General features: G+C 35.9%; 1 protein-coding gene across 1 annotated transcript; it reads left to right on the plus strand.

Moving 5' to 3' along the window:
• Positions 1 to 393: 393 nt before the first annotated feature.
• Positions 394 to 23498, plus strand: LOC136389553 (cysteine-rich secretory protein 3-like). Its single transcript, XM_066361392.1, has 8 exons — positions 394 to 453; positions 9992 to 10056; positions 13425 to 13541; positions 15911 to 15998; positions 17064 to 17212; positions 17631 to 17728; positions 19821 to 19909; positions 22239 to 23498. The coding sequence occupies exons 2-8, from the start codon at positions 9994 to 9996 to the stop codon at positions 22364 to 22366; spliced, it is 732 nt and encodes a 243-aa protein (XP_066217489.1). The 5' UTR covers positions 394 to 453; positions 9992 to 9993; the 3' UTR covers positions 22367 to 23498.
• Positions 23499 to 24524: the final 1026 nt, after the last annotated feature.

Below are 24524 nucleotides of genomic sequence, written 5' to 3' on the forward strand. Positions count from 1 at the left end.
TATTATATTCTCCATAGTTCATGAAAATGATAAGCTTAGCTTTAGTCATACAAAACTAATCTTGAAATCGCTAACATCGTAATGAGAATAATTTGGGTAAGAATTATCAAAATACTGAAAGGCAAAACTGTAGATAAATTAAAACAATATATGAGTTCCAAAGATTAAATGTACAATAGCTCAATTTGAAATAGCTGCTTATTCTTAAAAGCTATGAAGAGAATCACAAGCTACTGCCAAAATGCAGTCAGATACCCAGCAATGAAATTTGAGACTACTGGTATAATAAATCCTGTTTTAGACTTTGTTGACTTAGATCTACTTTGCATCAACAGTGTTTGCTAAAGACAGGAAATAGGTGTAATATATATATATGCCTTTCTACCCTTCTCTCTTTCCATTCTCCTCCTTCTTACAGATACAGCAGACACCTTACCTTGCTCTGAGAACACAGTAAGTGATAACTCCTTCATTTTAAGGTGAACGTTTTATTAAGTCAATATATTTATGTCTTGTTAATGGTCAAATGATATGTAGTAAATAAACTCATGATTTTCAAAACTCTACTGATAACTTTTATTGAGAGTAATAACCTTAAGTTATTATGCTCTTTTTAATCTAAGAAAGTAACATATAACTCTAAAAATCCAAAAGTACTTTTAACAAATTTAACAACTAAATGAATTTTTTAACCTTTTTTTCTACAATAAACAGTATAATTCATTCCCATATCTATGACTTTTGGAAACAATTATACTAAAACTTTATGTAATAGAAAAATTTTTTAAAACTATGCTTATATGTATGTGCATATTTCCATATATTAATAACTTTACTAGTATTCATATACATGGACATGTGTTAATACAGACATTATTAAAATAAGGATGGGAAGCTATTATTAATAGTTTTAAATCCATCAAAACTAAATTATAGTACTGACCTTTGATAAAAAATATTCTGTTAAAGCTTATCAATATAAGATACAATTTTCCCCATGAAATGCATTCAACTAAAAAAAAAGAGACTTTTAGAAGTTTTCCAATCAAAAGTCAATCTACTTAGTCAGCTATATTTGTATAAATAATTTAAATATGATATATCTTTAGTATATTATATATAAGGAAGCAATTTACACATAGAGCTTTAGATTCCTTGTCATAAGATGTGATCCTGGAAAAACAGGCCTGAAAGCCACAGTGCTACCTCACAATAACATGAATTACTTACCTCATAGAAGAAAGATTTTACTTTGAAAATATTTTATTAATGATTTTCTCCTTCGTGGCTGAATGTTAGCCAGGGAGTTTAGGAGACTCTTATATTACTGCTAGAGGAGGTCTGGAGTTACCTCTTACTCTAGTTAAAACACAAAATCAACATCTGCCTGGATGACTAACTCTCTGGAGGAGAATCAAAGAGTGTTAAAGAGATGACATCTTTCAAGCCCTCAGCTGCTCTCTAATGATGTGTCATGAAGTCATTTGAGGCCATGGACTTGAGCTCAGGTTCAAGGAAGTAAATCAGGAGGAAGAGCATCAGAAGCCTCAAGCAATGTGTAAATCAGACACTGCTAAGAATGCCACGATGACTAGTAAATTCAAGCTAAGGGGAGGTACTCATCCTTGAAAAGGAAAAGAACATGCTTTTCAGGAACAGTCAAGATGATTATTTTCATTTAGAAATCTTTATGGATTGCCTACATGATACAGTTTACAAATTTTGCAAACTTTGTGTAGTGTCTAATCTGCTCTCCACCTCACAGAGGTGGTAAGATGAAAGAACGTGATCAGAATGAAGAATAAGTATTACAATGACAGTTTGAAAATGTTGCATCAAATAATTCTCTGTGCAGTGATTAGTATAAAGGTGTTTACATCTATAATGCACACAATACACACACGGGTGAATACTTTTGATGGTCTCTTCTCTGGTCTGTATTGTTTAAAATATTTCCATTTCCTTTTTCCAGGAGCGCAGGCTTTGAGGTCTAAGTATCTGGGATTTCCTCCCTTTTTTTCTTCCAAGTTTAAGGCATTTTATTATTTAATCTCAGATCCTGGGACTGCCCCTGTAAACAGGGGTGCTGAGTAACATCATCTAATACCATAGATTGTTGTGAGTTTTAAATGAGCCCAGAAAGAGGCCTACAGTGCTTCACACATACACAGCGTCACCATGGCATTGTCATGTGTGACTCACTTAAGGCAAAGCTGGTGGCCATAAAACACTGCATGTAAAGTTCAAAAAAATCTATTTAAATTTAATCCCTCTCCACTCACCCTATAGGTAATGCTTAAAAAGGGTTTGTTTTTTATTTTTCTCCATACAGTGAGCTAATTTTTCTAACACCATATGCTAGATAACATGCTCTTCCTCTTAAATCGATTTTTATGCTACCATATTTGGTCTGTCTCTACAATTTTCAATTTGTCTCTTATGGTCCATTTGTCTATTCCTATAACAATATCCACTGTGGTGGCGCAGTGAATCAAGTGTCAAACTGGAATGCTGAAGTCACCTGTTCGATACCCTGGGCTTGCCCAGTCACGGTACATACAACAAGCAACTACTACCAGCTGATGTTTTCCATTCCTCTTATCCCTCTCTCTCTCTCCCTCTCTTCAAAAACAGGAGAAAAAAAATTATCAACTTAAGTTTGAAATCTATCTTAATAACTAAATTTAAAAGATACCTAAGTTAATTCTTGTTATTAAAAGTTTACTTATTCATACGCCAATCAGAATTTTATTTAAGTTATAAAGAATAGTCTTATTAGTTAAATTCAAATTGATACCTTTATTATATTAACACACCATTTATGAGCATGGAAACCTCTCAATTTATGCAGATCTTTTGTCTTTTACAAGGGTTTTAAAGTCTTCTCCAAAAAGGATATTTTTTATTATTCATTTATTTCTTAGATTCTTTATAGTTTTCATTTCTATTATATATATATATATATATATATATATATATATATATATATAGAGAGAGAGAGAGAGAGAGAGAGAGAGAGAGAGAGAGAGAGAGAGAGAGAAAGAGAGAGAGAGAGAGAGAGAGACTGTAAGGGAGAGAGATGAGAAGCATCAATCAATTGGAGTGCTTTATTTTACTTATTTATTGATTCCTTCTCATACATGCCTTGACTGGGGGACTCAAGCTGAGCAAGTGACCAATTGCTCAAGCCAGCAACCTTGAGTTTGAGCTAGTGACCTTGGACTTCAATCCAGAGACCTCTAGGCTCAAGCCAGAGACCTTGGGATCATGTCAATGATCCTGCACTGAAGCCAGCACCCCCATGATCAAGCTGTTAAGTCCTTCCTTAAACCAACAAGCCCACACTCTAGCCCAGGGGTCCCCAAACTATGGCCCCAGGCCGCATGCAGCCCCCTGAGGCCATTTATCCGGCCCCTGCCGCACTTCCAGAAGGGGCACCTCTTTCATTGGTGGTCAGTGAGAGGAGCACAGGATGCACCTCGAGTACTGTATATGGTGGCAGCGCAAAGTGCGGCATTGCTCATGTACAGTACTACTTCCAGTGACGCCGGACGCACATGTCATGGCTCCAGAAGCGCGTCATATCACTTGTTATGGCTAGCAGTGACAAATATGGAACCGGACATTGACCATCTCGTTAGCCAAAAGCAGGCCCATAGTTCCCATTGAAATACTGGTCAGTTTGTTGATTTAAATTTACTTGTTCTTTATTTTAAATATTGTATTTGTTCCCATTTTGTTTTTTTACTTTAAAATAAGATATGTGCAATTTGCAGAGGGATTTGTTCATAGTTTTTATTTTATAGCCTGGCCCTCCAACGGTCTGAGGGACAGTGAAATGGCCCCCTGTGTAAAAAGTTTGGGGACCCCTGCTCTAGCCAGTGGGTTTGAAATGTATACTTCTGTGTTCCAGGTCAATGCACAATCTATTATGCCTCCACTGGTCAGGCTAGGTTGATATCATATGTAACAAATTTGTTGATTATGATGCATTTGCTAGATAGGTGACCATATCATTTGAAAATAATAACAATATTATCTCTTCCCTTACAAGACTAATGAATATATATTCTTTCTTTTGTTATAGCTTTGATCAGGACCTCTCCACTTTGACATTGAAAAATAGCATTGACATTATTCATTATTTTCTTGTAGTCAATATTAAACGTAATATATCTAGTTTCTCCAGTAACTACAATATTTGCTGTAGATATTTAAGATAATACCATTGCCAAATTAATAATCTCCTCTAAACATCTCTATTCTTTTTTTAAGCTATAAACTAGGGATTGAATTTTGTAATGTATTTTTGCCACATGATATTTTTAGCCCATTCATATGATGAATTTGATCAATGAATTTTTCAAGTTTTAAAGTATCCCATTATCCTGATATAAAATTTATTTGATTATAATATTGAAATGTGTTTTTTAAATTAGTGAGTTAATATTTTATTAGGATGTTTGAATTTCATTTATGAAATGAGCCTATATATTATGTACTACTATCCTCATTTGTTTGGGAAATCAATCCCTGAATCATTTCCATTTATAACCACTCCTCAGGTTACTCTTTTGGGAGAAATAGCTTTGGGAAAATGTAGTCACACTAATTTATACTCACACAATCCTAGGTGGCAAGAAAAAGTAGTGGTATGACTATAATAGCAATGTAGTCCATATATCTTATTTTCATAAATTCTTTACACTAGATGGAGTTTTTTATGTTTCCATGATGCTATCTTGCAGTCATATGGCACTAGGACAGGTGACTGACTTTGTTGATGCAGAATTTTGTAATAAAGGGGAAGCAATGGTTGTCATGAGGCAAGAATTACAAGTCATTACTGAAACTACATGATCAGGTCAGCTATACCCCTGGATGCAACACCTTCTTCCACTTAACACTCACCACACACATTCACACAGACTAGAGCTCATAAAGGACTTAATTCTTCTGAGAGTTTCTCATAAGCATTTTTGGTACTTTCATAGGAGCCACGAGTCCCTTTGGCTCTCTCATTCCCTCAGAGTTTACGTTGGCATAATAACCAGATGTCTGCTTGGTTTAACATCCAGACTGCAATTGAAGACTAAAACCTTTTCTTTTTAAATTTACCCTTTTATGAATTCTCTTCTTAGGAGTGAAGCAAATTCTTCTTAGTTTATCATTTCAAAATCAGCATGTCCATAAAATGAACTCTTAAGGCATGGTATGCCAGTATAATTTTTGTAAATACGTTTTTATTAGTTAGTAACTAGTGATATGTCATTAGAGAAAAACTTTTTTTTTAATTTTTCGAATGAATGTTTCAAGCATTGTGGTGATCCTAACATCCACATAAGGAAGGAACAGTGTGCTGCAGTTTAATTTTATCATTTACATTTATGCTTCAGACAGACGTAGCTGGTTCTCTGCTGTCTGTAGTTAGATAGTTGTTAGCCATCAACACTTGGAACTGTGCATCTCTGAAGTCTCTGGACTTAGTTTGTTTCTAGTCACACTTAAGAAAAATCACTAGTCTCTTTGAAAAAGAAAAATTACAAATGGCAGAAGTGGAAAAACATATAGCTTGCATGTAACTAAACAACTTTTTCAAGGGAAATGATTTTGAAAGAATATAAATAAAGTTTGTCCCTCAGTAATTAGGAGAGGAAATATGTAACCACACATTTGGAAATTGTCAACATGCAAGTAGATGACCAGAAGAGACAGTTATTTACCCAATCTTTCTAAAGCTTTCCATGGCACTTACTCAATGAACATAAAATAAACTGTATTCTAATAGCACTTGGGGCAGAGGAGGGGAGTGGAGCTGAATGCTTTGGTCTTCCAACTGATGCTCGATCATATTTTCATCATCTTTAATGCTTCCAGAGCTCTCTTTGTGCTGATTCTCCTCATCCCTCTGCAAAAGCATCGCGAAGGGTCAGGGCAAAAGAAAATAAAACTTTAGCCTCCACTTTTGCACACATGGGAAAGTCCAAGTTGCTCACAGGTTGGGTGCTTGAATGGTGGCTCCCTTAATGGTATGCGAAGGCTCTGAGGGTGGGTAGGAATCATATCTTGTTCGGTTGATTATATTCAGCAATGTCTAGCATGCTATCTCAGATAGAGTGTGTAAAACTTGAATGTCTGTTAAAGGAAAGAATAGTATCTGATTATCATTAACTGGCAAAAAAAAAAGAATATGTTTTTGTTTTTCCACCTTGAGGTCATAGCGAGAGGGATGGGCATACCCAGTACATGAGCCTAAGAGAGTCCTCTGGAGACCTTGCAAGCTTCTGCAGCTCCACCCCTGAGCAAGTACAATTTAGCCCCAGGCATTGAAAAGAATGTGATGATGGTATTCTGGCTTTTGCAAATGCACAGTCTAGTCATGAGAAAAAGTCAAATGTACATGAAGAAATTGAGAGAAGTTAGATCCTGCACATAATTAGAAAACTTTTACTGGGTGGGCTTCAGATGCTCCTATCCAGAGACAATATCAGTGGGTTTTTGGAGTCATCCTGTGAGTTTCTTTGGAGGGGGCTAGTTTGAAATGTTCTTGAAAGATGTGGCTAGAATCCAGGTTTGAAGGTTAACACGATCAAAAGCATAAAGGGCATATGATTAAAAGAAAGGATAATAAAAATATAAATAGGGAGTCTATTCTCACTGGATTTATGGAATAAAGATTATTTAATGAGTGATGTTATGGCTTGGGTTCCTCAGGCAACATTCAGAAAATTGAGATGCAGGAATATCATTGAGAAAAGCACTTGAGATTAATTCTGTGGGAAGGGAGGACAAGAAAGCAAGATTGGGCAAAGGTAAGAAATCTGGAAGTGACAGTTTCACTGAAAGCTTGAACTGATAAACTACTTCAGAGTGGTTCTGAGGCTGGGATCGTGTTTCAGAGGTGTCTGTAGTTGAAGAGGTCAGGCCTTCACACCACATATCTGACAGACATAGGATGAGGGTGTCCTGGGAAGGGAGCATGGCCTTGGACCAGGTGGCTACCTTCAGCAAATGCTATCCTTGAGATTTATGTTGCCAACACTCCCAGCCCAGGAGCAAGCATCCCAAATGATAACAACAATAGTAATGTTAATGCTAGGACTTGTGTGTATATGGTGATATCTTAATGCTTCCAAATTCTTTACTATTATTTAAATCTTTAAATCTCACAAAAACCCTATGAGGTGACCCTATGGCACCGTATTTTAATTTGACAAGTGAAGATGATCAATTTCATATAGATAAAGATGAGCCAGGGAAAAGAGCACCGATGTCAACAATAACAAAAACCCGGGCTCTTAACACTTGTGTTGCTCTCTCTCCTTTATCGCAACACAGGTGTCAAAGTTTGGGTCTGATCCAGTAGGGAACCAGGTATCTCAAAGAAATAAAAATAACTCTTTTGACATTCCATTTTGGTGTTTGTTTTATACAGAAATACGCTTATTTTTCTTTTCATCTTTTTCACTTTTTGTCTTCAAATTTTTATTCTTTTTTTTAATTCTGTTCTTCACCTCTTCCTCTGTTCCACCTAAAAACTGCAATATGAATATAATCAACCTTTTCCTATTGTTATGAGTGAAACTTTAATTGGATAGAAGAGCTTAGGTTTTAAAAACATTATAGAAACCCCTATATAATCAATATTCATTATAGAACCTTCCAGGAATATATTATCAGTTTGTGATAGCCATTTCAATACTTGCCCTTCCCCATTTAGTTATTCAATGGATAAAAGTAACTGAGTAAAATGCCAACAAAGTCCTTCATTAGCTCAACAACGTAACATAAATGAAAGTTATCCTAATGTGTTATGTTTTCAACTCAAAATGGACATCCTAAGAAAATATTAGTGGAGCTCTCAAAGTTTAGGAGGTTTATTTTAAATATGTAAAGGTCAAGATTTGACTTACTTGTTACATTGTGTTAATTTTTTTCTAATTTTTCTCAAGCATGTTGAATAATCTACCAGCTACCTATCAGCCGCCAAAAGATTTATAGCAACGTATGACTATTTTTTTCAAAGCAGAATATTCCATTTTATTTTGATGCCTCATGGCCCTAAAAAGTATAGTAGAGTCGCCTGACCAGGTGGTGGCGCAGTGGATAGAGTGTTGGACTGGGATGCAGAAGGACCCAGGTTCGAGACCCTGAGGTCGCCAGCTTGAGCACGGGCTCATCTGGCTTAAGCAAAAAAAAGCTCACCAGCTTGGACCCAAGGTTGCTGGCTCCAGCAAGGGGTTACTCGGTCTGCTGAAGGCCCGCAGTCAAGGCACATATGAGAAAGCAATCAATGAACAACTAAGAAGTCTCAACATGGAACGAAAAACTAATGATTGATGCTTCTCATCTCTCTCCGTTCCTGTCTGTCTGTCCCTGTCTATCTCTGCCTCTGTAAAAAAAAAAAAAAAAAAAAAAAAAAGTATAGTAGAGTTAAATGAGCAATAAATATTGAAGTTAAAAGAAAATTTGTGTTCTATCTCAGCTATGCACTAATTAGCAATGAGACAGTCAGGTCTCTTTAATACCTTCAAACTCTGTTCTTCTTATCTTGGACATCATAATGCCTAAACTATTAGCTACACCAAGTTGCAAAAAAGTAACTAAGATAATAAGTTTGACAACAGAGGCATTTCTAAGAGTTAATAATCTCTTTGGAATAAAAATTTTCCTTTTTTCCTAATTACTGTAATTACAGTAATATAGACTTATTATGGAGGATGAAGAGAAAAATGTTTTATCACATGAAGATAAATTTATTCTTTGTATTTCTGTTAATTCTTATTGGTTCTCTGCCTGATTTTTTTGTCTGAGCATTAATGTTGGGGGAGATGGGGATGAGGTCCTGCTTCTGTTACTGCTTTCCCAGAGAATCCTAATTAGAACTTATTTCCAGATCTTCCTACACATGGAGATCATCAACAACACTATGAAATACATTTTTTCCTGTTACCTTATCTTAATCGTGGCCCATCTTTATGTCCATATTTAACCTTAGTTATTTGTTAAACACAAACACAGCCTCACAGGAGGTCAGCACTGCATCACATGAATTTGGGGAGGGCACACACTTTCATCCATAACAGAAAGCTAAGGATCTCCCAGGTAGTATTTAGTGGTGTCTTTAAAAACTTAATAGTTTTACCCTTGTAAATATTAATGTGATAACAATGTATGCCTAAAGTTTTCCAGTACAGAGTCTTTCTTCATAATTCCAAGAAGGTGAATTAGTGAGGCAAAGGATTTGAACACATGAAAGGTATTAACACAGATTGGGATATCTCTTATATGGTTTTCTGTTTTTAGATCCAAAGAAGAGTGTACTACTTTTGGAATTTGACACATTGTAATAAAAAGAAAGGCTTGAATGAGAATGAATGACAATACCTAGAGAGAGCTAAAGAGAGTGGTTGAAAGCATTTTTTAAAAATTACTCCTTCTTAATGGATTTATTTAGGGTTGTAGCAATGAAAAGTATGTGAGTCAGAAGAAAGAAATGGCACGTGGTAAGTGGTAAATTGAAAAGATGTGAACAACGGGATATTTATAAAAATAAGCAGGGTTAAGGAAACCAACATGGACTAGCGCAATACTCTCCCTGCAATGGTAATAGTTGGGAGCTATTATTACTCCTAAATGGGCAATGTATAGAAGCCTTTCCTAGAATTCGAAAGAGTTGCTACATAGACAAAACTGTAGAACTTGGTTGGAGTTGGGTAGTGTAGCCTTAACATTTACAGATGTACTACTTCAAGAGCCAAGTACATCTGTTTGTTCTCTATCGTCTCTATTAGAAGCTTGCTTTGTGGTGCTGAATCCATTATCATCTTACTGGCACCCTGTGACAAACCTCTTGTTATTTTATTAGTGAATTGGGGATAACTGATATCATTACCTTGTTTCTTCTCCCACCCCCTCACCCTGTTTCCTCGACACTTCATGCACTTAAATTTCAATGCAGGTCTTTGTTCCCTTTGTTTTGTTTTCACAGCAATGGCATTGTTCCCGGTGTTTCTGGCTGCCGTGTTGCTTCCATTTTTTCTTGCAAATGGACAGGTATGATCGAGGTTAAACATATTTTCAGAACAATGCAAGCAACCTTGAAGGACAGCGAGCAACTAGATCAGTTTTCAAAAGTAAAAAGGGCTAGAGCATCTGACGCATCACAAAGCATGGTAGCCCTTGCACACATGGAGGCATTGAACACTGGAAATATGGACAGTCAAAACTGAGACCCGCGTAAATATAATACAGAGCAGACTTCAAAGACTTTGTTAAAAAAAAAAGAGAGATAAGGCCTTGGCCAGTTGACACAATCCCTGGTTGGATTCCCTGTTAGGGCACACAGGAGAAGCAACCATCTGCTTCTCCACCCCTTTCTTTCCCTCTTCTCTCTCTCTCATTCTCTCTCTCTCTTTGCCTCTCCCTCAGTCAAGGCTTCAGTGGTTAGAGTAAGTTGGTCCCGGTGCTGAGGATGTTTCTATCTATGGCCTTGCTTCAGGTGCTGAAATAGCTTGGTTGCCAAGCAACAGAACAATACCCCAGATGGGCAGCACATGGCCCTGTAAGGGGTTTGCCTGGTGGATCGCTGTCAGGGCAAATGCAGGAGTCTGTCTCTCTGCCTCCCTGCCTCCCAACCTCTCACTTAATAAAAAGGAAAACAAAAGGGAGGTAAAACAGCTCAATAATTTTAATATAGATTGTACGATGGAAGCATATACACTGCTCACAAAAATTAGGGAATATTTCAAAATGAATATGAAGCAATAAAATATTCCCTAATTTTTGTGAACAGTATATTTTGAGTATGTTTTAAAAATGTATTATAAATAGCATTTTTTCTTTTTTAAAGTGGCCACCAAAAATTAAAATTAGATTTGATGCTTTAATTATTTTTATGTTGACAGCATTGATCTATGGGTTTAAAAGATAGCAAAATTCTTTCTATCCCAAGATCTTTTCTGAATTTATATTTAATCCATTTCAATGTGATCCTCATCAAAAATTAACTATATCTTTATATAATCTCAAATTAGCAAACTTTCTTCACATATGTCACATTTAATTTTCATAGCTACTGTGTGAGAATAATTATATCTATTTTTTATTTAAAATAATTTACTAGAAATATTAGGCATTTGGATTTTTTCATATTTTTTACAATTAGTTTGTGTGACATAAGATGCTCTAATTATTTCTAATATGTTGTTTAACTTTAATAATCCAACAGCATTATTAGGTATCCTTTTTAACTGGTCTGTTGGTACAAACCTCATTTGACATCCTGAAATGCAGTCATTATTAATCAAAATTTTAATTTGAAGACAATATATCCATCACTAAGGGCTTTAAGAGCCCTTTCTGTCTTCCCAATTCCTTTCCTAAAGATGTCCTTTTATGACCCCGATCCCGTTACCTTTCTCATCTATCTCCTGGTTTACAATTATAAAATATTAAAAAAGGAGATATCATCAGGTATTTTACACTACTAAATGCTTGCTGATCAGATATTCTACATTCTATCTGCCCGGTATGGTTTTCTGTGCCTTCCTAAGATGCCTAAAAAACACTATTCATCTCTCAAAACCCCAATCTAGACCATCTTTTGTAGAACCTTTCTTAACCTCATCCAAGAAAAATTGATCCCTCTTTCTTCTGTATCCAATAGACCCTGCCTATCATTGTATTTATCGTGTGGTATTATAACTATTGATGTCACATTGCTTATCCAATATAAATTCTCTAAGGATAGAATGATACCATATTTTATCCATTTTGTTCTCAATACTTTTTATATTTCTCATAACTCAATAAAAGTTTTATTAATACTCATTAAAAAGGAAACAGAGACATGTCTTCTTTGGTAGAATTTTTATATACAAATAAAAATGGGATAGGAAGCAGGAAATAATTACTTCTCCTTTCTCAGGGGCCAATTTTGATATGCTTTGAAATGAACTTATTTTAAGAAGGTTTTTATGGGTTAATGGGACATACCCAGAGACATTATTTTATGCTTTGATTGGCCACTACTAATGTTTCATGTGTGCATCCTCTCCAACTAAAGAATTAGTAGCCAGAAATGTGCCAGATCTGTGGGTATTTTGGCATTCATTCTTGGTCCCTGTCCTTAGGAGCATACAAGCAGGAGGGAGAAATTGACACATAAGTCAATAGTGGCAATAGAATATAGCCACACCTACGTTCACAGTATTTGGGGAGCTTTAAAAAAACTATTTGTGAGAGTAGAGAATAACTTATTCTAAGGCAGGGGTCGGGAACCTTTTTGGCTGACAGAGCCATGAACTCCACATGTTTTTAAATGTAATTCCATAAGAGCCATACAATGACCCATGTATGTTACGCATTATCCAATAAAAATTCGGTGTTGTCCCGGAGGACAGCTGGGATTGGCTCCAGCCACCCGCAACCATGAACATGAGCGGTAGGAAGTGAATGGATTGTAATACATGAGAATGTTTTATTTTTTTAGAGTTATTATTATTTTTTATAAAAGATTTGTCTGCGAGCCAGATGCAGCCATCAAAAGAGCTACATCTGGCTCACAAGCCATAGGTTCCCAACCCCTGTTCTAAGGTGTCAGGGAAAATCATAAAGGGTGTTATCTGTTTAGACTTATAATTCATAATCTTCCACATGCTCATATAACATCACACTCTTGGGTAAATTTTGCTCATCAGATTGTGTCAACCTTATGGAACAACTATACACCCTACTATGCTACCTCTTGGCCTAGACATCCCTCCCCCCCACACACACACAAAGATATACCAAAAATACGGCATCTGATATAATACCTTAATCATATTTCTGTTGCTAAAATGAACAGAGTCAGCAATGGTCTTTTAATTGGATGGCTTTGCTTCTTCCAAATTGCCTTGGAGATTTGTTTAATATTCTAAAGCTGTCTTTTGAGTAATTCCATAAAGTTTACTACAAAATAAGTAAAACCATTTATTAGGGTGCTGAATGCACTTGTACTGGGCTTATACAATAGAGATATCAAAGTTCCTCTTAAAGTCTAGAAGAGTCACCTGTCCCTACTCTCACCACTCTCTTGCTACAGCCTGATTGTGAATGAAGATCTTACTGTTTTCTATCTTGTAACTTTGTCATTATGTTATTACTCAAATATCTAGAAGAAAAATCACAATTAAGACATCTCTTAATACTAGAAAGTGATATTTGTGATGTTGGGTATTTTTAATTGTCATGATATGAATTGCATCTACACTCTCAAAATTTAACACTATGTCTTTCTTGTTTAAAATTGATAAGTTTAGTTCAGATTCATTGGCAATGCTTAACAATTAATATTGTTTTGAACTAAAAACTTCTTAAAATAATCTTTGATCTCTTGAATTAATTTTTTACTCAATAATTCTGTTTTGGCTTTCTTTTAGGATGCAGATTTTGAGGTTTTAACACCCACACAAAAGGAAGTCCAAGAAGAGATTGTAAATAAACACAATGAACTAAGACGATCAGTCCTTCCAACTGCCAGTAACATGCTGAAGATGGTAAGAGGGAGTAACGTAAGGAAAGTGGCATGAGCCTGCTGTGATAAGCACAGGCTCTGAGTAAATAAGATCTCTTAAGAACTTTGTGCCTGACCAGGCAATGGAGTAAGGGATAGAGCATCGGCCTAGGACACTGAGGACCCAGGTTCAAAACTCTGAGGTCACTTGTTTGAGCTCGGGGTCACTGGCTTGAGCCCAAAGGTCGCTAGCTCGAGCAAGGGGTCTCTGGCTCAACTGGAGCCCCCTGGTCAAGGTACATATGAGAAAGCAATCAATGAACAATGAATGTACTGCAGCAAAGAACTGATGCTTCTCATCTCTCTCCCTTCCTGTCTGTCTGTCCCTGTCTGCCTTGCCCCTCTTGCTTAAAAAACAAAACAAACAAAACAAAACAAGAACAACTTTGTGACTTAAGCAGTTCTGTATTTTGTTAGAGCTTTGCTATTAACAAGGCAGAAATACTTTTTTTTTCATTCCACATACTATTTTTGCTTCTAAATTGTATATCACCCTACCATTATATGTTCTATTTGTTAGGTTAATATCTGTGAGAATTGATTCACTAGAAGGTCTATTTTAGAGTTTCCTATCTTTGTGACTGGAATTTTTCTTCCCAGAAAAAATAATGTATATATACACATGTATACACTTTGCATACAACTTCAGGGTACCCATGGACCCTTGAGGCCCATTCATGAACCCTGGCCCTGAAGTTAGCGTGTGCCTCTGACCTGAATAAACTGACTTTTAGACAGTGTTACTAGGCCTTTTCTGTTCATTTTGATCTGAAACAATTTTCCAAAAGTTCTCTGGCTATAGGCAGCTCTTCTAACCAGTCCTTCTCCATGCAGTCAGATGACCTACAATATTATCACCAACTTCATCTTTACTGTTAATGTCCACTCTGTGTGGGTCTCACCTTACACCCTGGACCTTTCCTTGGAGATAAGTTGTTAATAAGGGAAACTCAAGTTTTTCTGTCTTGAAACTTAAAGGAACCCTCTTTAAGGAAGAGAGTATGAAACTATCTTTCCACTGCAAATTAAAAAAAAAAAAATGACCATGCATACTCTGAGATCTCCTAGCACAATCTTGGAAGGGCTTATGCAAGTGAAGGGCCCAAAACTTAAGCTTTGTTAGGTTCATGGGACAAGGCAGAAATTCTTAATTATGCTTTATAATGCTAAGTAACTTGTCTATTTTACAAGGCTATTTAAGTGGTAGCAGCAGAATTAAAACCAAATCTTTGGCCATCCCATAAGGCAGGAGTCGGGAACCTATGGCTCGAGAGCCATATGTGGCTCTTTGGTTGGCTGCATCTGGCTCGCAGACAAATCTTTAATAAAAAAATAATAATAACTTTAAAAATATAAAACATTCTCATGTACTACAATCCATTCACTTCCTACCTACCGCTCATTTTCATGGTTGCGGGTGGTTGGAGCCAATCACAGCTGTCCTCCGGGACAACACCAAATTTTTATTGGATAATGCGTAAGGTACATGGGTCTTTGTATGGTTTTCAAGAATTACATTTTAAAATCTGTGGCATTCATGGCTCTTTCAGCCAAAAAGTTTCCCGACCTCTGCCATGAGGGGTTTATATGTTTTTCTGATCATTATCTCTCCTAATCTAGAATCAAGAAGACCTTTTCCCTTTAGGGTAAATAACAGACCATTCTGGGCCCAATACTAAAAGCCACATATCTCCCAAATGCATTCAGTGGGGAAAAAAATAAAGAAACTAAGAATGAAGTATGCCAGCTCAGTACTATGAGAAGATATACTTTCAATACATCACATGTTTGTCAATATTTAGAGTAGGATTACTGTTAAAAGTCTTCAGGTGTTCCTGCTATGCTATCATACATACGACTATTAACTATCTTAGATTTAACAGTTACTTAAGGAAGCCATATTGTCTACATTTCTTATGGAGCAGGAAAAGGCACATCAAAAAGTATGCTTTGGCCTTGGCTGGTTGGCTCATGTGGCAAGAGCATCATCCCGGATATGCTAAGGTTGAAGGTTTAATCACCGGTTCAGGGCAATAAAAGAATAAACCAATGAATGCATAAATAAGTACAGCAATAAATCAATGTTTCTTTCTCTCTGTATTCAATCAATCAATCAATAAAAGAATCAACTAATGAATGTATAAATAAATGTAACAACATATCGATGTTTCTCTCTTCCTTCCTCTCTAAATCAATAAATAAAAAAAATATGTGTTTGATTATAAGGATAACCAATATGTATGTACAGAAAATTTAGAATAATGTGAATCAACTTACCAATCTCATTATAAAGCTTTGCTCCTTTGTGGTTTGAATTATTAAGTGCTTATCTTTTTTCCTTCTTTGTTTCAGAAATGGGACAGCAAGGCAGCAGAAAATGCCCAAAAGTGGGCAGACAAGTGCACTTACTCTCACAGTGATAAACAGGAACGAACAATTGGTATGCGAATTAATATTTATTGAGTAGATAAACAAGTAAAATAACATGGGACCATTATTTTTATGTTGCTTTAGAAAGCTTTGTAAATAAATATCACTTCTGTTGCTGCCTCTTTCAAGTTAAAGTACAGTACCTCTATGTGAGAGAGAATTCTGAGAAGCATCACTTTGGGCTTATTGTTTGATCTTTTACAAAAACTCTCATACAATATCACATTGGTACATATTAAGCATCTCATGAGTAAAAAAGGTCATATGTTGTCTTTTTTCTCTATTTTAAAGAATAGAGGACAGCCCTGACTGGCTGGTTCAGTGGATAGGGTAGAACATGCAGACATCCTGGGTTCCACCTGCAGTCAGGGCACACATGAGAAGACACCATCTGCTTCTCTCCTCTCCCTCTGCCCCTTCTCTTTGTGTGGTTTGATTGTTTCAAAGATTGCCCCTGAGTGCTGGGCATAGCTCAGTTGGTCTGAGAATAAATCCCAGACAGAGGTTGCTGGGTGGATCCTAGTGGGGGCATATGTGGGAGTCTGTCTCACTATCTTCCCTGAAAAAAAAAATTTCTAGTGAGTGTGGATGACAGTAGGAGAACTAGTGTGAGTTGCTTTCTGCTTTTAGAAAGCTATCAGTACACAGCTGAGAGCACATGAAACATACATGCATGAAGAATTTAATAGGTAAATGAATGGCTCTAGGGGGAGTAGATATTAAAGAAAGAGGACTTCGGTTACTCAAAATGTTGAATGTTGAGACTAGCCTCAATGTATTTGGCATATCTGGTTTCTGTTCAACCTATAGCTGGTAAGGAAATCTGTAGGTATTAATCAGCATTCAGCAACTATAAGCACAGTGTTTGAAGAACAAGGACTCAAGATGGATGGATGGATGGATGGATGGATGGATGGATGGATGGATGGATGGATGGACATCTCTATCACTCTCTCTCTCTCTCTCTTTCAATATATATATTGAAAGAGAGAGAGAGAGAGTATATATATATATATATATCTCAACCATTCCCATGCTTTATTGCTTTCTTCATGAATGCTCTATTTTTTCTTAGGGGAAAGGAGTTGTGGCGAGAACCTGTTTGAGTCAAGTGATCCTGTTGAATGGTCATATGCAATCCAAAAGTGGTACGATGAGACTGAGGATTTTGTCTATGGTGTAGGACCAAAACGTGCTAATTCAATAACTGGACATTATACCCAGGTAAGGGAAACAAATGAAAAATAATCCTTTTGCCATAAATGTCCTAAACAAAAAAAAAAAAAACTTCTCCAAATTTTGACTGATTTTAATGTTCCATCTGGGGGAAGATCTCAAGAAGGAAGAGTCTTGCCATCTTGTGAGTTTTCATCTGTGGGCTGTCATTTGTCAAAAGCCTGCAAGCTCTTGGTAGGGAAACATACTCTGTATATGTTGAATAATGGATAAAGTAGTGAATAGACATGAAAATGTCATATTTTTAAAGATTTTTATTTTAATTCAACAATTTGAATATTTCCATAAGGTATAGGATATCATAACACATAGGAACACTCTTTTGAGCTTTTTTTTATCTGTTATTTATTTTCTGATGTTTCTTTCTTTCATGTAATCTTGTATCTCATATCTTCTGGGCATGTAGGTTGTTTGGTACTCGTCTTTCGAAGTTGGATGTGGAGTTGCCCATTGTCCCAATCACGAAACTCTAAACTACTTCTATGTTTGCCAGTATTGCCCTGCGTAAGTACATACTTTCAAATTTGTTGTCAGTGATGCCATCGGGAGTTGAATATTTTGAAATGATCACGTAATAGACAACTCAGACTGAAAAAGTATAGTTCAGTGAAGGGGAGAGATAAAGCTTCAAACAGGTTTTCTGAATGTGAGACACAATCAGCTTCTCAAAAAGAAAACTAACTTCGCAGTTTCAACTATAATACTATTCTGATGCTGCCTGTCTTCCCTCTTGGTTAAAATGACTTGTCTTCTTCCTCAGTTGCTTTTCCCGAGGCTCAGGATTACTCCATGGGTATATGTTGTATGTGGTTCTCTAGATTTGGTATTGTGAGTTTTTATTAAATTTACATTCTAGAAAGTGAAAGCTTGATGGTAAGGAAAAGGGTGAGGGTGAGGTAGCAAATGGTAATGAAATGTTAGTGATTCCATTAAGAATTGATTAAATCTTGGGCCTCAAAGGGCTTTCAGGAAATCCCTGATATAGGACCAACTACCTCTGTCCGCAAGAACTTGAGCCCACCCTTGTGCTCTGCCCAGCTGTTCTAGACCATCTCCCTGTTACCTTCCTCCACAGCCCAGAGTAGCTGAACCAACTTTATGTGCCTTTTGGCATCCTAAGTCAGCAAGAGATTGGTCTGAATCCTTTCTGTACCAAAATTTCAGACCACCTTTGGGGTGTCTCCAGAAGTGGTTATTTTAACCTCCCTCTCCCAAAGGGGAGACATTAAAATTTATGCTGTGTAAAAATAAATAAATAAATAAAGGGTAACATCGTAAGTCTCTGCTACTTAAAATTTAACACAAAAATCTTTGAAGGAACCATCCAATAAAATCTTAATTTATAGCAGGTAATAGACCTCTTCATCAAGTAATATGCTTGAATTATCCACAAAAATTTCTATGCATATATTGACAATATATTTACAATACATAGGCAAATTTTAATGCTAGAAATTCCTTGCTACCAGAGAGACAGTTTTTCCCCCAAACAAGCTTCCTACGTGCTTTATTTTGACACTGTAGATAAGCCAACTGGAAGTTGGGTTCCAGTTTGAGAAGTATGATTGTCCAAGTCACTTTCTTGTCAGTACCACTAAAGGTTCAGTAGAAAGAATTGAAGGATCTTAAGAGAATGCACCCAAACTCACCGCCTGATATGAGCAGGGAGGCATCTGTAACCAGGTATCTGTCGTAAGAGCTGAAATGAATAATAAGAAGAACAGGAGTGAGAGAACTTTTAAAGTACTTTTATATCTAGTTCACAATTTTTCCAAGGGCTCACAGACATATCACTGTATTCTTTGTGGGGAGACTGACAGTCAGATACATTACCTTGGGTCTTTGAACCACTTAGTTCTTTTGAAATATAGATTCTATTGTATTTCCAGGAAATAATAGTCAATAAGATAATAATCATCCATGAAGTACAGGGTAGTCATTGTAAGACCACTACACTCTGGAGATTAGTGTTCATGAAACCTTTTTTTCTAACATTCCTTTTTTGGGTAACTATAAAAATATACACACACAAACCTCTAGACATTCAAAATCTTTCTTGATACACACACCTCCCAAAAAGTACTTGAAAATATGACCACCTTGTATTTAGAGGCCAAAAATTATGTCAGAGCTTTATTTTATCCAGCTTGTATCATTGTTTTCTTTCAAAATATAAATTTACATTTAACCTTAAGGGTTTTCCATCTCAATCTTCTGTCCCCCTGGCTTTTCTCTCTGTGGGATATGATTGAACCCTAGCCAACACCTAGAGGGCACCGACTTAGCAATTTGACCAAGTCTACGGAGGAATAGAGAGTTTTGCCACATTAAAATACACTCTCAAAACTTTAGACCCTATTTCTTCCATTTTAGTTGCTCAGATTGCAAGATTATGGTCAAGGAAGTGAGTGTCTGTATGAATTATTATCTTACATTACAATGTTATCTGAGTACTCATTGGAAATGCTAGCTTTCCAGTTGACGTGATTAAAAACATTGACTAAATAATCAGATATATATGGTGTTGGAAGCTACCCTTGGAGCATAAACTAAACTAAAAAATAAAATTTTTGACATGTTGTATTTCAAATTTCAGTGGTAATCTTAGAAGCAGTCTGTCTATCCCCTACCTACATGGAACACCTTGTGCCAGCTGCCCTGATCACTGTGACAATGGACTGTGCAGTAAGTCATTTACTAGTATAATTAAATGACCTGATATTTCTTGGAAAAATTAGAAAATCTTCTGAATAGAGCCAACTGAAGCAATGCCTTCATGCAAAAAAGAACAATAAAATTACTCAACAGAGCTGTGTTTAAGCTAGAATCTTGAACCATTCAGTATATATGTATAAATATTATTTGTGATGAAAGCCTATTACCATATGGAACTTAAAGAAACATCTACCATCAATGTTTATTTGTAACTATCTTGAATCCACTGCATGTTGGCATGTATGAAAATGTTTCTATAAAAATAATTTATTGTAATTAAATATGTATTTTTCTCTTCATCAAAGTTATACTATTATAGAAAAGGTGGCACATTAATTAGAAAATATGTACATTAAAAGGTGTGAAGCCACATAGTATGGCTCACTTTTCACAGGCTCATCAAATACAATCCTTTACATCAGTGGTCCCCAACCCCTAGGCCGCGGACCAGTAACTGGTCCATGGGCCATTTGGTACTGGTCCTCAGAGAAAGAATAAATAACTTACATTATTTCCGTTTTATTTATATTTAAGTCTGAACGATATTTTATTTTTAAAAAATGACCAGATTCCCTCTGTTACATCCATCTAAGACTCACTCTTGACGCTTGTCTTGGTCACGTGATACATTTATCCATCCCACCCAAAAGGCCAGTCCGTGAAAATAGTTTCTGACATTAAACCGGTGCATGGCCCAAAAAAGGGTGGGGACTTCTGCTTTACATGCCAATGAGTTCATCATACTAAATTCCTCACTGTGTTCATGGTGTAGTTAGAGCCATCAAGTTTAATTTAACAATCATTTGCATTTCACTTGCTAGTAACTTTTATGGACTTTTAAAGTGTCTGTTAAATTTGCATATGGTATTATGAGCTAAAAAAAAGCTGTAAAACTATTTTAGCAAAAATTAGTAAAATTCATGTCACATAATATCTCATTTTTAGTGTTAGGGATTGAGGTACAAAGGGTTGGGTGTTTTTTTGTTTGTTTGTTTGTTTTTTTTGTTTTTTTTTTTTAGTTAGGATATGTTATTAGGATTATTGTGGGCAATACAGTTGACCCGTTAACTGAAATTTTTACCTCTCAAATGCATTCACTTGACTGAATTGTAGCATTTTTTCTAAGTGAACTATATAACTGTAACTTAAGATATTGGTGATATAAAAGCTATAAATTAACTAAAGAAGAAAATAGCCATACCTCTGCTGAATACTATCTGTTAAGGAGTTTGGAGTGTATCCTATTAACAATGAGTAGCCAACTGAAAGGTTTTAGACAGAAGAGTAATGAGATCAGGACTGTGATTTATAAAGAGCTCCTAGCAGTATATGAAGAAACAATTGAACAGAAGCCAGCTAAGAGGCTATTGAAAAACATGGATTCAAAAACAGATGGATTTCTTTACTGTATTAGGGTGAAATGAATGAAGAGAAACAGACAGTTTATGAGAGACGAGGAGAAAGTGGAATAGCCAGTGTTTACTACTTGTGTTTGTGAAGAGCTGATAAAAAGTTGAAGGGAATGAGTTCGGGTTTTTTCTTAGTTCCTGGTTTGGATTATTTAGTAGTGGGGAGTGCCACTCCTTGGTGATGGGGTGAATCAAGTTGGGAGTTGAGGAGGAATGTCAAATAAATGTTAACCTTATAGTAGGATGATGAATTTAGTTTGAGATTTGTTGAGTTTGTGGCCACTGAGGGACATACAAGTGGAAATGTCCAATAATAATATTTAAATTCCTTTCCATTTTTACGTATTACATTCACATCTTCGCATAATGACTTCTTCCTCCTGAAAGAAAGTCTGGTGGCATTAGGGTTTTGTGGCAACAGTGTACAATATAACTTTCTGCAATGACAGAAATCTTTGATATTAACACTGTTCTTCTGTAAAGTAGCCCTTAGATTTGAATTGTAACTAGTATCATTGAGGAGCTGAAATTTCAGTTATTTAATTAATTTAAGTTTAAATTTAAAAAACCTCATGGCTAGTGGCTATGGTTTTGAATAGCACAGATTCATTTAAATTCGTTTTACCCTGTTTTCTGAGGGAGGGAAGTCAGTCAATTATTTTAGAAACATTTGGAAAAACTAAAATTTTAAAAGAAATGATGCCTTAATTTATGAATTTAACTAAGGAAACTTATGTGTTCCTCAAGATAGGAAATGGCCATCAGAGTGTAATAAATGATGCTGAGTTGTTGGCTCTATTCCTTCCTGCTCATGCTCATGAAATGTATTGTTTGTGTTATTGCTGTGGAGAATGATAATGAAGTGACCAATGTATTTGTTTTTATTCCAGCCAATTCTTGCGACTATGAAGATATATATAGTAACTGTAAAGATTTGAAGGACAAATTCGGCTGTGAAGAGTCTCTCATCAAGAACAGTTGCAAGGCTTCCTGCAATTGTTCAGGCAAAATTTATTAAATGCCCAATACAGATTGAACATGGCAGACTGGAGGAGAACCACATCTACTACCTACATTTGACATTAATTAGCAAGGAGGTTGTAGACATGCTAGCTATAAATTTGATTCCAGATAACAAAAATTTGATTCTTTTTCTCCGGGATCTGCTCTTTACTTACAGAAATCGCTTTTATCCAAAGAAGTGTTCACATATGTGGTCTCTAATTCTGCCAGTGCCATTCACCCTTCTTTTCACTCATCCAGTTTCCACCCTTATAATTAAATTAAGAACTGTATTTCTAAGGTAATCTCAACCTTCATTTTGCCAAAATTCTTCATCTGCATAAATTGTACTGTAGAATGTGACCATACCTTCCTTCTTAAACCTCTTCTCTTTTAGACAAATCTTCCTTAGGGGAAAAAAAATAATATTATATTCATGAATACTTTTTCTTCCAGGAGGTAGAACCTAGTCCCCTCTCTTTTGAATCTTAGCTGAGCTTAGTGACTCATTTCTAAAGAGTAAAGTATGGAAAAGAAACAGTATTAAATTCACAGTAGAGGAATCTGGCAAATGACTTCTTAACCAAGTGATCAAAGTTAGCATCACCTGTACTAAGTCATGGGGACTCATGTACCCGTTCATGTGTTCATTTGATGTGATTAGAAGGGCGTTTCTCTTTGAGGATATTCTTTCTAAAAACTTATAACCCAGATCTTGTCCTGTCTGAGATAAAACATTAGCCAAATTTAAATTGATGGATATTCTACAAAATACCCTGACCAACATTCCTCTAAACTGTTAAAATCATGAGCAATAAGGACATCTGGAAAAACTATTACAGACCAGAGGAGACTAAAAAAACACTAGAACTAAAAACAATGTGTTATTTTGGATTAGATCCTGGAACAGAAAAAGGTCATTAATGGGAAAATGGGTGACATCTAAATAGAGTCTATGGTGTTTTTAATAGTAATGTTGATTTCTTAGTCTGTCTAAATGTACCAGGGTAATATCAGATGATAACATCATAGGACACAGAAACTAGATACAAAGCATATGGAAATTCTCTGTACTATCTTAGCAACATTCTGTAAATCTAAGGACTACAAAATAAAAAATGCATTAAAAAAAAAACAAGAAAATCTATTTTTTGGGGTAGTGGGTGGGTCCATGACTCTTATACTTGTTCTTTAGATTATCCGGTTATTCTTTCTCAGACTGTCCTGCTTCTCCAGTGTGAATTCCTCTATTCTACTGCTAAATGGTTGATTTTGTCTTTTTCAGGAGCTTTCATATGACACCAATGTTTGTATTATCAAATAAAACTCACATGCTTAGCCGGTGTCAAGTGTCACTAAGCATTTCAAGGAGATGAGTCATGAGGCCAAAGCAAAGCAGGGACAGGTCCAAGTCTACCAATGCAGCTCCGAAATGTTATTTTTGCAGCATCTTTCTTAATCTCTAAAGTGAAAGATTTCCTAATTAGTCTATTTTCAAAACTTTTCCATAGACCTCTCAAGTCTGACGATAAAATTACACTCAAATTGATAGGGAAACTAAATCATCTTTTCTATAATTTCTTATCTGATCTCACTTCATTGCACTCTCCCTTATTTCTTATCCTTTTAATTCAATGATCTTATCACATTCTCTCACAAGTTTCTCGAGATTTTTTTTTTCTACATTTTTTTTTATTTTTTTTATTTTTTATTTTTTATTTATTTTTAATGGGGTGACATCAGTAAATCAAGATACATATATTCAAAGACAACATGTCCAGGTTATCTTAAAGTTCAATTATGTTGCATACTCATCACCCAAAGTCAGATTGACCTGTCACCCTCTATCTAGTTCTCTCTGTGCCCCTCCCCCTCCCCCTTCCCTCTCCCTCTCCTCCCTCCCCCCCGTAACCACCACACTCTTATCAATGTCTCTTGGTTTCACTTTTATGTCCCATCTATGTATGGAAAAATGCAGTTCCTGTTTTTTTCTGATTTACTTATTTCACTCCGTATAATGTTGTCAAGGTCCCACCATTTTGCTATAAATGATCCGATGTCATCATTTCTTATGGCTGAGTAGTATTCCATGGTGTATATGTGCCACATCTTCTTTATCCAGTCATCAATTGATGGGCTTTTTGGTTGTTTCCATGTCCTGGCCACTGTGAACA

Source organism: Saccopteryx leptura, chromosome 1, assembly GCF_036850995.1.
Source record: "Saccopteryx leptura isolate mSacLep1 chromosome 1, mSacLep1_pri_phased_curated, whole genome shotgun sequence".
NCBI classification, from domain to species: Eukaryota; Metazoa; Chordata; class Mammalia; order Chiroptera; family Emballonuridae; genus Saccopteryx; species Saccopteryx leptura.

Bases quoted from the DNA above. Each gene is read 5' to 3' on its own strand.
- LOC136389553 (XM_066361392.1), top strand. From the start codon at position 9,994: ATGGCATTGTTCCCGGTGTTTCTGGCTGCCGTGTTGCTTCCATTTTTT. The intron at 10,057-13,424 runs GTATGATCGAGG...GCTTTCTTTTAG, and splicing joins TTTTTCTTGCAAATGGACAG to GATGCAGATTTTGAGGTTTT. The intron at 17,213-17,630 runs GTAAGGGAAACA...CTGGGCATGTAG, and splicing joins TAACTGGACATTATACCCAG to GTTGTTTGGTACTCGTCTTT.